Here is a 16,074-nt window from a genome sequence, read left to right on the forward strand (position 1 = left end):
TGGCACAGAATAAGCACATAACAAGAATGTATTGAATCAATCAGACACTAAGAAAAATGAACCTCAATATTCCCACAAGGAAAACTTTCCTGAGATAAACTGTAAATAGGATGTTATACAGACAAATGAATTGACAGAGAAATTGTAGAAGATAAATGGATAGATTGATAGAGCAGAAGAATGGGTGAATGTTGAGATGGACTCATGGAGAGGCAAATGTAATCATTTGAGGTTTACTTTATGACCGAGAATATTGTAAAATTTGGTAGATGTTTGTTTGGTATTGCAAATCCACATTTGCATTTGCATCATCTTGGCGGAGTATTATTTCCATATACTTTAAGCAGAAAATTGTTGAGATAGATAGGGCCTGAAAAGCTAAGCAATTGTTCAAATACTGATTTAAAAGTATATCCTTATACCTTATCTAAACACTATTAACAATTTTGATATATTATTGTGATGTGCTGCTTCTCCCCTTCCCCCTTCCCTTTCCTCCCCCAAACCCTTTCTCATTCAAGATACTATTGCTGGAGTCAGCTGCATGAGTGCAGGGAGAAGGGACTAGCTAGTTTGTTGCCATTGTTTTTCTGTTACTATGCATTCATAATGTTTGCTATTGGCTAGCAAATTATGCTCAAATTTTGGATAGACTATGTTAATATGAGGATTATATTAGTCCATTTTCACACTGCTGTTAAGAACTGTCTTAGAGTGCGCCGAGATCGCGCCACTGCACTCCATCCTGGGCGACAGAGCGAGACTCCCTTTAAAAAAAAAAAAAAAAAAAAAAAAAAAAACTACCTTAGACTGGGTCATTTATAAAGAAAAGAGGTATAATTGACTCATAGCTCCACATAGCTGATGAAGCCTCAGGAAACTTACCATCATGGAGAAGGGGAAGCACGCATGTCTTACATGGCAGCAGACGAGAGAGAGCGAGCGAAGGAGGAACTTGCCAAGCACTTGTGAAACCACCAGATCTCATGGAAACTTACTCACTGTCACAAGAATAGCGTGGGGGAAATCACCCCAATTATCCAGTCACCTTCCGCCAAGTTTCTCCCTCAACATCTGGGGATTACAATTCAAAATTAAATTTGGGTGGGGACACAAAGCCTAACCATATCAAGGATTCTATGCTAACCTAAGTATTTAGGAGCCCTGCTTTATAAGTAGATGCAGCAACGTTAGCTGATACAATAGCTATACCAATTTAATTCTGTGATTTGCTATTTCCCTCAATGGCTTATGAGGAGCGACTCAGAAAGGAGGTGACAGAATAACCTGCTGTCCTTAGATATGCTGCCCAGAATTATTCTGGCATCATGATAATTTATCTGCATATTTTGAGGACGAAGGATTATGTGGAAATACAAATATGGACGAATAAATGAAACATATGTTAATCTATACAGATAGAAGGATATCGGCCAGGTCCAGTGGCTCACGCCTGTAATCCTGGCATCTTTGGAGGACAAGAAAGGTGGATTGCTTGAGCTCAGGAGTTTGAGATCAGTCTGGACAACATGGCAAAATCTCATCTGTACTAATAATACAAGAATTAGTCAGGTGTGATGGCACATGCCTGGGGCCCCAGCTACTTGGGAGGCTGAGGTGGGAGGATCACTTGAGCCTGGGGAAGTTAAGACTGCAGTAAGCCATCATTTGCCACTGCACTCCGGCCTGGGTGACAGAGTGAGACCCTGTCTCAAAAAATATATAAATAAAATAAAATAAAAGTAATTTGGCTTTATAGTGCTAATTATGGTTTTCTGTCGTACTAGTAGAGGAAGTGATTATATAAATAATCCGTTGCTTTTTAGTTTTGAACTGTTAAGAGATATCCAATTTTTAAAGTTTGTTTAAACTGGCATTCAGATTTCCTGGGTATAATCCATGTTCTGCTGACTGAGAATAGTTAAAATAATTTTTAAAGGTGTATTGTGACAACTGCATCTGAGAGGAGTCAAAGAACTGTTTAGCTTTTCCTTATTTTCTTTTTGTTCTGTCAACAACTCATTTCTCCTCTCCTCAACCTTGAAAAATGGATGTAATAAAATATGACATAAGTCAAAATAGAATTTTTCATTCATCGTTATACAGAAATTGAAATCAAATTAACTTTAAAGTTTTTTGGCATTGAAAATGAACAACAGATATTGAGAAGAGAAGCAGAAATTTATTTTCTTCCGTCTTCCTTTCTGAATCATTCTATGCCCATTATGTTTTTAAGAAGGGGGTTTAAAAAGTTAGGAGAATATCAATAAGTACATCAAAAAAGACTACCCATTTAAAGTGGACATTAAGCACATCATTGGCATAAGAGCCTGAAACACACTGAATATATTGAGGAGATTTTTTCTAACATTGTGCTGACTGCTTTCTCCTCTGTCTTGGGGTTAAAATTAACAGTGAATTCAAAACCACTTCAAGGTATTATAATCATCTGAGGTTTACTTTATGACCCAGAATATCATAAAATTTGGTAGAAAATCATGTGTACCAACAAATATTGTCTATAAGGGTAACCATTATCCCACTACCATTATTTATATGCTTTTAGAAAGTTATGTGTTATAAACCAAAATATGAAAATTATTTTCATTTCAAATATATTAGGATCTACCCTAAAACTTTAATTCTTAGAATTCTCTTAGGACAGAATCAGTTTGATAAAGCATGTACATAAATCCAATGTGAGTTTATCACAGACAGGCACATTTGGTTTAATATTGAAAAGAGTAATAATGTAACTTAATACAATGACAATTAAATGAATGTCTGAATAAGTGAATAGATGATAAAAGTCAATATCCATTATAAAAATGCTCCCGAAACTTGAAAAATAAACTGATGTTGTTAATTTGATAATAAGAATCTACAAAATATTCATAGTCAAATATGGAAATGTTTTGTGTTTTTCATTAGAATGAGAAGAAAAACATGACTGCTAATACCATTTTTATTAGACATGTTAACAGAACAACTAGCCATGTTAGGCAATAGAAAGAAAGCAAATTGCCACCAATTGGAAAGGAATAAATAAAAATGCCATTATTCAAGATTATGTGATAAATAGCTAATAATTTCATATGAATCAAACTAGAAACTGTTAGATTGAAATAATAAGATTGCTATATACTCAGTCAATATATAAAATTAATTGGGCTGGGCATAATGGCTTATGCCTTTAATTCCAGCTCTTTGGGAAGCCAAGGAAGGTGGATCACTTGAGCCCAGTAGTTTGTGAGCAGACTGGGTGACATAGTGAGATCTCATCTCACTAAAACTTGAAAACAATAATAATAAAAATAAAAAGTTAGCCAGGCATGGTGGCACATGCTTGTAGTACCAGCTACTCTGGAGGTTAAGGTGGAAGGTTTGCTCAAGCACTAGAGCTGGAGGTTGCGGTAAGCCGAGATTTCACCACTGTCTGGGTGACAGACTGAGGCCTTGTCTCAAAAACAAGCAATCACACAAACCCCAACCCCCTCCCAAAAACAAAAACAAAAACAAAAAATGAGCAAACAAAATTTATAAATTTAATGCAGTCTTTTTAAATTACAATTTTTTCGTGTAGTTTCATTGTGGCTGTGTGTACATTGGAAACATGATCCTAAAATTTAAATAAAAGTGAAAAGCGTCCTAAGTTCCAAGACAACCTTGAAAAACTATATATAAAAGCCTCTTATTAAATTATTTTAACTAGACATTGTAGTAACAATACAGTATAAATAAGTAGACAAATGGAATAGATTTGTGTTCAGAAACACAATCACACATGTAGAGAATCTTGATTATGGCAAAGGAGAAACCAAAGAGCAGTAAGGAAAGGCCCGCCAGTATGACAGATGTGGCTGGGTGATTTGGATATCTCATGTGGAAAATCGTAGTCTTATCCTCTATTACATATTACATTAAATATCAACTCATGCTGGATTTTAGATTTAAATATGACCCATAAAACAATAAAGCTGTTAGAATACAACATAGGAGATCACCTTCAAAAACAAATGAGGTGTGAAAGATTTCTTAACCTAGACCTACATAGGATCATCTATAAAGAAAATATGACAGTAAAATGTCTTCAGAAGATACCATTAAGAGGGTAAATAGTTGTTGGAAAGTGGGGAAAATATTTGCAATGCATATAACCAACAAAAGCATTGTTTCCAATATATAGGTAAATTCTAGATATCATTTTTAAAAGAACAGAAAAGCTAGGCAGAAGGTTTGAACAAGAACTCTTCAAGAGGTGATATCCAAATAGGCAATGATTAATGGGGGGAAAAAAAAAGATTGGATGGCATTAGTTATCAGGGAAATGCAAATTAAAATTACAATATTATACCATCACCTACCCACTGGAAAGTCTAAAATGAAAAAACACATAATACACATAATACTGCATGTTGGAGAGAATGTAGAACAACTGACACACGCTCGTTACAGTGATGGTAGGAGTGGAGTGTAAATTAACACAGCCTCTTTGTAATACCAGTTGTCAACATTTACCACATTTCAAAGTATACACTGTCTTTGACCCAGAAATCCCATTGCTAATATCCATTAGAAATGCATACATACGAAAACATCTGAATGAAAATGTGTATTAGGAACATTATTACTGTTATGCAGTTATAAACAAATAATTTGTATTGAAATTAATTGTTTTATATTTCTAGAAAATAAACAGTTTTAAAAGTCCAGGAACACTTCCTTTGTTAATGTCATGAAATCGGGTAAATGTTGGTTTTCTTTACAGGAAAAAATAAAAGTATTTATTTTCAGCCAACACTGTTGTCACTCTCGATTGCTCAATTCACATCTGATTTCTTAAAGTTAATTAATACAGAGATTTTGTGATTAATATACTTGAAATCTATGTGCCACTCTTTTGAAGCAGGCTATCCATTCTCACAGCATGGATCTTTATTTATTTTTTTGTTTCTTTGGTTTTTAATTTGATTTTGTTTGTTTGTTTTACAGGCAGACCTGCTGGACTATAATTCACTTCTTTATTGTTTAATTTGCTCTCTATCTAAATATCTCCGGTACAAACTTGGGAAAAGAAGCATTCTCAATTCTATTTGTTAACAAAGTAATGTGTTTATATTTAAAACAATTTTCCTCAGAAATGTTAAGGCCAATTATTATCCTTAAAGTATGAAAATGACACTAATGGTTGAAAATTTAATGGTTTCTTAAAAAATTCAATTTGGTTTTACAAAGAGAAATTAACTTTTGTTCTGTGACTATCATATGCCTTTAACAAGTTTTCATCTTGTAGTTAATTTTAACTACTATATACTGGCACTTCTTTTGCTTGAAGGCTATAAACTTTAATAGAGTCTCTGATACGGAGCTCACACTCTGACCAGGAAGGCCAAGGTAAGATGCAGGAAAGGCAGACAGCCCAAATACAGTAAGACCCCACACCCACCACCTTATTATAAAAAAGAAAAGACAAAAGAAAAAAGCTGGCAACTAGAGGCAAAAAAAGGCTGCTTGGAATTCAAGGTTTTCAGAAACATGACCTGAAAATGACAGAGTTCACTATTAGTAATTGTTTGGACAATGCTTATACATCTATAGGTTGTTTATTTCATTTTCGTGATAATAACTTTGTATGTGCCAGGCTGAGAGGTGAATCCCAGAGTTCCTGAATATAGAAAAATCTATTTAAAGTTATCATTCTGAGAACAAGAACAATGGCAACTGGGAGATTTTAAATTTGTGTGATCTCTTCCTAAATAACTGGGAGAGTGTGTCTATGTCAGATGACTCAGATTTTGTTTTGGTTTGGTTTTACTGGTAAAATATAAATTTAAATATTATTATCATTACCAGATAAGACAGTTATTACAGATTTCAGATATGTTACCTACTACTGAAAACAGACACATCTAATTCAAAGATTTGTATTTTCCAAAAAAAGCATTAAAATTGTAAAATTACTTTTTAGAAAATTTAAAATATATATTTATATATTTCTGATTGCAGGTTAGTATTTTTAAAATATGTATCAAAATGTAGGACAAATTAGTATTTTTTAAATTTCCCTTCCAACATTTGAGTTTTACGTGAAGAACTAAACCTCTGGAAATTAGTTTATTATTGCTTAGCACACTAACGTTTGCTATTCTCTCAGTTCCCATGACCTATTAAATAAATAAATATATACATATATATATATGTATATAATTTGCAACATGATAAAGTCTGCTTGCAGACAATATTTGACATAATTCTATAGAGCTGAATAATAATTAAATGAGGATAATATGACTTTAGAAAAACTGCTCGTGTGACATGATGGTGACAAAATCCAGACTGTATTCTACGTAAACTATTCACTTTAAAGTTATTTGTACTAGAAAAATTTTCTGACAAACAAAAAGCAAATGATACAGTTAACTCCCCTATACTTATTTTCCTGCTTCAACAACTATCATAAATTTGTTCTTATTGTTTCATCCATTTTTCTGCCCTGTGTCCCTCCTTTTTTCTCTAAAGTTTTGTAGAGAAATTTCTGAACATATTTTCAACCCAAAACGTTATTGAATTATTCCAGAAGCAAACAAAGGTAATAAGGACTTTATTTGTTAATGTAACCCCAAAGTTATTATTCTGCTAATAAAAACTTCAATAGTTGCTTATTTAAAGGTAATGCCTAGGTTATATTGATATTCAAAAATGTCTCAAACATTTTTTAACAGTTGGTATGTTTGAATTAGGATCCAGGTAAAGGTTACTCACTATATTTTGTTATATTTCTAATTCACATTTAACTTAAAACAGTTACTTCTTCCTAATTATTTACTCATTATCTTTTGCCATTGATTTATTAAATATTCAGTCAGTTACTTTATAAAATATTCCACATTCTGGATTGAACTATTTTCTCCATTGTGGTATCTTTTATTTTCTCATATTTAAAAATCTTTGCATATTTAAAACTATTTGTGGACATTGTTTAAATATTTTTAAAGGAGATTTTGATGGCACAGATTATGTATTTCTGTTGGTGTGTGTGTCTATATACGTCTGCATCTATCTGTGATGTTTTGTTTTTATTAACTACAGCACTAAAAATTAAATTTTTACGTGCCGGGCAGCCTATGCTTCAAGGTGATCCTGATTTTCTAGCATTCAACCAACACCTCACTTTACACATCATCTTGGCAGTGCACAAACTCCCCAACCACGGTGTGCAAATTCACATAACATCGTGGGAAATATGAATATTCTCTGTGAAACAGAAATTCCACATCTTCTGTAACAAACTTCTTTATTTTCAGTAAGGCATAGGTATTTTTGTTTATTCATTTGTTTTAGGAGTGTTCAAGTTAAAAATTGAATGGGTGGGAAAAAATGGAGCAGGAAAACAAACTAAGAATTTGTTTGTTGTGTTTTTTGGAAAATCCTTTTTCACAGTTTTATTTTATATTCATTCTTCTGGATTCTTACCACCCTTTCTGTTTTTGTATCTGAACCTGCAATTGTGGGCCAAAGGCAAAGGTATATTTTCTTCATTCATTCAGAGTACATTCATTAAAGGAGTCTTCAGGGTTTTGCCACTCAAAATGTGAAATAACTGTATGTGCTATATGGTTATGAAATTTTATTGAAAATAATTTTTGTTTGAATTTAATAAGAATAACTTCAGTCTTCTGACTTTGATCTCTTGAATTACTAGTCTCTCCCTCACTGTGAATCCTGATAAATGTCACTAAACTCAGTTGTGTTCATGTTATAATTATTTCCCCACTTTCAGAGGCTACTTTTCGATTGAGTAAACTGAAAGTACCTTCTTACCCAGGGAATCGAACATCCCATAAGCTAACCAAAACTTACATCTTGAGACACACCATTTCCTCAGTCTTTCTTGAACATAGTCACGCTACTTACCTGTTTCCTCAAAGCTGACCATGCATTAAAACGAAAAGCAAAACAAAACAATGCAACAACAATAACAACAACAGCAAAACACTACAGTTATTTTTGTACAAATTTTCCTTTTTTTTTTCTAGCAAATTTAGGCTAGACTTTCAGAACTGGTTTAAAGGAAACTTCATCTATCGAGTATTCCATAATTCTCCCAGATTTTTAATCATTTCTTCTACTTCATTACCATAGCAGTCTGCAAACATCTGTTTCATATACCCTAATTCTACTGTGGATAATAGTTATTTATATACCTGACACTTTTTGTAGAAAGACATCATGACATGTATTTCTGTTGAATGAATCTGCATTCATCTATGAGTCTGGATGCATTTTTAAAATATCTTAAAATTTAGGAAGCTAGACATAATGGATGTTCATTCTAGAATACAAGCTCAAATGTTTGAGCCTTTAGAGAAAAAATAAGTTTCCCTCTTCATGACAGGTTTTGCAAAAAGTAAAATTTTTATAGTAACAGTTGAATGTGATTAGAATATGTTATGCACTATTGTCATTGAATTTTAGATATGATCCCAAAACAGACACGTGGACCATGGTGGCTCCTTTGAGTATGCCCAGAGATGCTGTTGGGGTCTGTCTTCTTGGTGACAGATTATATGCTGTTGGTGGCTATGATGGACAGACATACCTCAACACTATGGAATCCTATGACCCACAAACTAATGAGTGGACACAGGTAAGATTGTCATCAGCATAATTCACTTCAAGGATAAGAATTTATTTCATTTTCTTTCTGTGGAGGAGGGGTATACAAACAGTAATCTAGTAAAAGTATCCTAAACCCAAAATGATTGCTTTTGTCCAACATTGTGTTAATTTTGTAAAAAGTTCATTAAATTATACATTCTTATGTACTTTTTATTACTACAATACCAATAAAATATTTATTAAAAAATGACATACATGCTTATTGAGATTTCCATTTTCCACAACAAGAAACAGAATCTGAATTTGAGTTACTGAAGTAAAAAATAAAAGTGTAATATATTGATTCACAAAACCCTAACTTTAGAATGTTTGGTTTTAGAAACAATATAAAGGCTGCAGAAATCAACCTTCTTGGCATTCATTTTTGTTACTGTTTATTAGGTCCATTTTTATCTGTTGCAGAGAGAATTTTCCACCTGGTGGTGCTGCTGGAAAGTCCAAATAGTAAACCCCGCAGCCATAAACAGAAAATAACTTTTTAAAAATCCCAGTTCAATTAAAAGAATAAACAAGAAAGGGCTTTGCATAGCCTGTCATGTAATGAGTGCTCACTCCTTGTCAATCATTTTGTCCAGGAAGTTGGAGTAAAATGACTGGCTTATCTTAGGTGAGGCATTATCTCTTACATACACACTGTAGTTAGAGACTCAGGATCTTGCTAGAATTAAACAGCTCCCATTGTAATCACATAACTAGAGGATGTGTGTTGGTGTGTGTGAGTGTGATGGGAGGATGAGGCCAGGGCAAACTAATTATAGTGGAAAACATCTTAGCTGCATAGCTACTATGGCCTTGCTTATGATGGAGGAAATCGATACATTCTGACTTGTGCCCTTACATATTTGATTTCTCTTTACTTTCATTCTTCTCCAAGTCTCTCAATATTTCTATTATTTCTCACTTTTACCAGAAATCTAAAAGTAAGATACTGTTCAAATAAATCGTTTCCATCTAAGAGTGCAGTGCATCTCTAAAGCTTTATTTAATTGAAGCGGGATAATAACCACATCTCCTCATATTGCCTCAGTGGGTAGAAGGATCTGATTTTGGTCACAGAAATTGACTACAATTTATCTAAAGAATTTGAAACCTGATTAAAGTACATTTGTTTTAAAGATACTTACTTTTAACAAAACATAATTTCCTTGATTTTGCCAGTTTTGATGGTACATGTTCAGCAACAATATTTAGTCAGACTAACCTCAGAGTACAAAACCAAATTCCTAATGGCTAGACTAAGGTGCCTGCATTGTGAATTTATTATCCTCTAAAGGAAAACTCTTGACTTCAACAAAAATAGGTACATGTAGCCAAGTAAGAAAAAAGGAGGAGTAGAGAAAAGAAGGGAAAATATCAAGAGATCTAAGTCTTGTTATTTTCTACATTTTACTTTAATTGCTAAAGAAGAAGCATTTCTTATTCAAAGAGCACTGTATGTAAAAAGAAGTGAGCAATTATTGCTTTTCACATTATTGCACTAAAATTTTGAAGGATATATTTTGACTCTGTACCTTTCTGAGTCCCTAGTGTTTCCAAAGCAAACCCTGCATGCGTGAATTAATGATTGTTGATTTACTAAGGAACTGTACTAGCTAAATGTGTGTATTTTAAATGTTCCACTTAACAGAACATTAACAAAGGAAGCTTATGTTTATATAAGTGATGTAATATAATATATGAATACATATTTCTAATAAAGAGTAATTATGCTTATCATTCCTCTACAATTGAAATCAAAACAATGTATGTAGTAATAATAGGTAAAAGACTGCTAAAGATCATTTTCCTTCATCTGTATTTTATTATACTTTTTTGTATTATATAGTATCTTACAAACAGCAAAGTGGCATTTAAAATGTTTTATAACAACTTTACTTTAATATAATAAACATTAAATTTAAAACTATTAAATTACTTTAAGATTTTGCTTCCATATCTTCTCAATATTTATATTTTTAAGGCTCTCGAGGGATGAGCAGCAGACCCATACAAAATCCCTTTAAAAATTTTCAGGATTCTAGCCTACTTGAAAGGTTTCCCATATTTGCTGAATTCCTGTCACTTTCACTCTATATGTCCTGTAAGTGGCATAAGTTGATTATCCCATATAAGTTGATAATCACCCACAAAAGGCTGATTGTTAAAATAAATAAGCAAACTATATTAAAATATCCAAATATGTGGATATTTGGAAAAATACTCAGGTTAGCTTGAGTTGGAAATAGATTAGGAATCGATTGCCAGTTTTGTTGCTTTGTTTTACAGAGAATGTATACACATACCATATGTATAGATACATGTGTGTATCTATGTATGTTTTAAATAAATTTGACTTTTGTCATTTAACACTGGGCTTATTTTTTGTGTTTGATTTGAAAAAATGATGCACGTGCTTCAAGACATAAAAAAGAACTTTAACCCATTTCCCCTTGCCTAAGTAAAACTGCCCTTTAATGTATTCTCTTGGTATATTCTGATAGCACTATCAGACTGCATTCATCTGCAGGTTATAAGGAATCAACGACAATGTTTCTTTTATTGTGGGGTCTCCAAAGACTAGCAGAGTTGCTGGCTCAGAGTAGGAGGTAGTATGAATGTTTCTCAAATAAATTGAGAAGTATTGTTGCAACTAGGTATACTTTTTGTGTATGCATTTCATTTATTTGTACACAATAGATATATAAGATATATTGAGAATGATATATTGCCAAATTTGTTACAGAGAAGCCTGGTGAAAGATCTACATTCAGCATTACTTTTATTTCATTGGTTCTGTGGCCAACCTTTTTAGGTTATCATACTACTCATGCTGAAGGGTACAACCCCTAGAGGGAGAACAAGGGGAGATTTTTTAAAATATATATTAAATAAATCTGGACCAAGAGGAAAGAAGGATAACTTTTCTTAAACATTTAAAACATACTTATATAGAAAAATACCAAATCTTTAAAATAGCATGATTAATTCTTCGGTAAGAGAATAGCACTTTGATAGAACTTAAGTGCATTGGGCAGAGAAATCTTCTTTCAGGAAATATGTGGAATGAGGTCTGACAAATGAGTAATAGCTAACTAGATGAAAATATAGGAATGCTTTGGCTTAAGGAACTTTATTTGTAAGAGCCAGAGGAAGAATATTTGGTATGTCTCACTGAGCAAGAAAGAGAATCATTAAGTTTTGAGAGATAGACATGGTTTACATTATGTAACCTGAGCTATGTGGAAGACTGAAGAAATGGATAGAATTAAACTTGTTGGAGATATATTTAGAGGGCTTGATGATTCAGATTTAGGGTTGAGTGAGGTAAAAAGAAGGGTCGAGGATTCTGTCTTGAACAACTGGGTGGAGATGGGTGTCATTTGCTGACATAAGAAACACAAGGGGAATATCGCATTTTGGTTTTTGGAAAAACAGAAAGGATTCATTTTCACATGCACACATACACACAAGCATATATAAAGATAGAGGTATAGATGTAGATGAAGGTATAAAGTTAAGTTACTCACTCTATATGTAGTCTAGTACACAGTACTGAATATTGAATGGACATCAGGTAGCCTTTGGGAAAGTTTCCAAAAATACAATTACCCAATATTAATCCTAAATTTCCATTTAGTGATAGGGTTTGTGCACATATACAGTCATGCATTCCTTAAAAATGAAATACAATCTGAGAAATCCATCCTTAGGAAATCTCATCATTGTGCACATACTACAGAGCATACTTAGACCAACCCAGATGATATGGCCTTCTACACACTGAGGCTGTATGATATAGCCTATAGCTCCTAGGCTACAAAGCTATGTAGTATGTTACCGTAATGAGTATTCTGGGTAATTGTAACAGAATAGTGTTTGTGTATCTAAACATATCTAAACATAGCAAAGCTACTATAGAAATGTGGTACAAAAGATAAGAAGAGGTACACACCTGTATAGGGCATTTAACCTGAATGGAGCTTGCAGGACTAGAAACTGCCCTGCATGAGTCAGTGACGGAGTGATGAGTGGATGTGAGGGCCATGGACATTACTATATGTTACTGTAGACTTGAAAAACACTCTACACTTAGGCCACACTAAACTTATTTTAAAATATTTTTCTTTCTTTAATAATAAATTAACCTTAGCTTACTGTATCCTTTTTTAACTTTTTAAACAATTAAATTTTAAAAAACTTTTTGACTCCTTTATAGTAACAGTTACATTAAAGCACAAACACATTGTCCAGCTGTAAATTATTTTCTTTATATCCTTATTCTATGAGCTTTTTTCTATTTTCAAAAAAAAGCAGTACAACAGGTTTGTTTACACCAGTGTCACCAGAAACATTTGAGTAACGCGTTGTGCTTTGATGTTAAGAGGATTACGACATTACCAGATGATAGGAATTTTTCATCTCCATTATATTATGGCACCACCATTATATATGTGGTTCATCCATGACCAGAACCTCAAGGATGAAAATGCAGCTATACAGTGCATGACTGTATTTTGTAAATGCTTCTTAAATGACTCTGATGTGAAACAATCCATGAAAATCTTTAGATAATAAAAGAAAGACCAGGGGAAGTGCATGCATTTTGGAGTCAGGTAAACTTAGCTTTGCATACATTGATGCTGTGGGATTAACATGTTATCTCCTGATACTGTATTCACCACTATCTCTCTCATGGACATAACAGTACAAAATGTGATTATCACAAATATATTCACATGCTCCTTCCCAACTCTCATTTTGTGCAATAATTCTATGAGGAAGACAAGTGATGTTACATTAAATTAGCTTTTACAAATAATCCATTAAAGAATAAAAAATAAATATCATGTGGATTTTTTTAACCTACAGTGGGATGATGGGTAACAACAAATACATTCAAAATAACTGGTAGAAAATGGAGGTAATTTTTATATTTAGAGTGTAAGAATGTGTCCTTTTTCAATCAATAAGATAATGTATGTGATTTGAGGCTACTTTGTTTGCAGCTATTTTATTTCTTACATTTTATACACTTACTTTTCACTCTGAAATAATATCATGTAATTTCTAATCTACCTTGATATTCTTAGAAAACTGTAATAAAAATTATTGATATCAAAAAGCTCAAATTATCAAAATGTTGGCTTGTCTCCAAAGAATAAATTTTCATTACAAACTCTGTAAAAATTATTGCTTTTAATATATTTCTAACCATTTTCATATTCAGCATTATTAAAAAAATACTCAGTTCTCATTTCAGTGATTGTCATAAGATGGAAAATTTTTAATAAGCATGTAGCAATTATAATTATGGCCTATTTATGGCAAAATATTGAATTTATTTCATTGTATGTCTCTGTCTAAAATGAATGAATAACACATTTAATTCAATACAATATCTGGGGAAATAACTTCAAAATGATTGCAGTAAGTGTAATAGCTATTTCATCTAAAATATAGTCCAAGCTATCACTATGAAATATTATCACAAATGTGTCCATGCAAGCTCCAGAATAGAGCTTTGATGGAAACTTTTCTATAGCAGGTTAATTTCAATAAAAATCATTAAATATTTTAATACTGTTTTTAAAAACTCCATTAAAATTGTAGGCTTAAAAATTTTCAATATATAAATCATTGCTTTTTTTTTAAAATGCCATTTTCAGTGTTTTCATTGTTATTGTACTACTTCTGGCTAACATAGGAAAATGAGCACATTTATTTATGATTTTCCTGTATATAATCTTTAAAATATAAGTTGTATATTTTTCTATGACAGTAAAACTTGTCTTAAGTTGTGTTTCATCTTTTTTAACAGATGGCTTCCTTGAATATTGGGAGAGCAGGTGCCTGTGTGGTAGTCATCAAGCAACCTTGACTTATTGATATTTTACTTGGAAAGATTTTACTTGCTGGAGTGGTTATTTTTATACTGAGTGGCAAGAATGAGAACTTCCAGAGATAAAAACTCTTCAAGAACAAGGATCTCTGTAGCATTACCTATTGATGTTGAAAGAGTTAGTAGATCAAACAGAATAGTAGGAAACAAGAAAACATTAAACTTATACAGGAACAATGTCTGGCCATATGTTAGCTAGTTTGGGAATGGTTATTGGTAATTTGTTTTGTATTATAGCATACAATAACTAGAGTTACCAAAGGCTTGTTTTTTCTTGAGCAGTTGAAAGGAGAGACCAGTATTTGTGACATGGATAATTTCATGACCACAGCTCATTCAATCATTTTATAGTCTATGGCAATATCCAAGAGATTGCCAAGAGTAGAGGACAGAATATTTCATCTGACAGAATCTGATTGGTTTACTGTTTTTCTAATCATATGTGATCACACTGGGAAGCAGAATTATGCTTTATTAAAATAAACCTGCTTCTGCCTCATTTTCCTAAGCTATGAGAACGATTAGAGAAACAGATTCATGCTTGTATCTTGCATTCAGAAAACAAACTGTCCTGCTAATCAAAGCTGCATATTTCATCAGAGATAATGGTTGAATTTTATGACAACCATACTGGCAATCTGAAACTGGCAAACACAAAGGATTGTTTTCATTAGGCTTACCATGTTGCTTTGCTTTTTTAACACACTGAGCCAAAGATTCAGTATAATTATGAGGCTTTTGCCTTATGTTGAGTTCAGTGTAAGCATGGAAGCTAGTGATTCTGAATGTTATATATATCCATTGCATGTTGAACTCCTTTAGCATTTTGTTCTTAAACAAACTTAGAATATCAAAAGAAAAATGTATGATCCGTTAAGTGAGAGTGTTTATGATTATTGCTAGAAAGAAGGAAGACTTCATATTCTCATCGCCCATTTTTCAATCTTGTTACATTGATCTGTACATTATTTTAAGCTACATGTTTGTAATTGTTTAAAACATAAAGTGGAAACATTACACAATGTCCTTAATAAATAGATCCATGTAAATTTTAATTACGGTTAATAAATGATCAAAAATTTGCATTTATCAGTGTATTTTTTAATAAATTTTAAATCAAATGTAAGGTGAAAGTCAACAAGGTAGGTACAGAGACAGGCAATTATATTATCTGACTTTTCAAATTGAAAGAAGTATGTATCTCCATAAAAACATAATACTTATGCTGATGCCAAATGTAATTTTAATTATTGTTTCTTCTGTATTCACCCACTTGAGACAGTTATCATTGGTTCCCAGAAAACACGCATTGCTTAATAAGAGTGCTAAGACTAGTGTAGGAGCTAGAAGAGGCAAGAGAAACTTCTTTGATTAAAAAAAATCAATGAAAACTATGGAATGGACTTTTATTGTTAGGTAGCCAAAGTATTTGAAATCTAACAACTGAGGAAAATATTAAGAAACAGTTTGTCTCAAGGAAACATTAGGAAATTTGAATTTTCTCGAAATGAACGCAT

The 16,074-nt window shown here is 32.5% G+C and overlaps 1 protein-coding gene across 2 annotated transcripts in view; it reads left to right on the forward strand.

The window, feature by feature from the left end:
- LOC105489954 (kelch like family member 1) overlaps window positions 1–15,643 on the forward strand; it is a 437,149-nt gene extending 421,506 nt beyond the window's left edge. Inside the window, exons 9-10 of one of the 2 annotated variants that reach the window (XM_071081257.1) lie at window positions 8,476–8,647; window positions 14,477–15,640. In XM_071081257.1, coding sequence (XP_070937358.1) covers window positions 8,476–8,647; window positions 14,477–14,536 — 232 coding nt within the window. In that variant the 3' untranslated portion in view covers window positions 14,537–15,640. Of the gene's footprint in view, window positions 1–8,475; window positions 8,648–14,476 lie in introns of both variants that reach the window. The other variant, XM_011755115.3, reaches the window with a different exon arrangement.
- The last annotated feature ends 431 nt before the right edge of the window (window positions 15,644–16,074 follow it).

This window comes from Macaca nemestrina, chromosome 16 (assembly GCF_043159975.1).
Source record: "Macaca nemestrina isolate mMacNem1 chromosome 16, mMacNem.hap1, whole genome shotgun sequence".
Taxonomy (NCBI): Eukaryota; Metazoa; Chordata; class Mammalia; order Primates; family Cercopithecidae; genus Macaca; species Macaca nemestrina.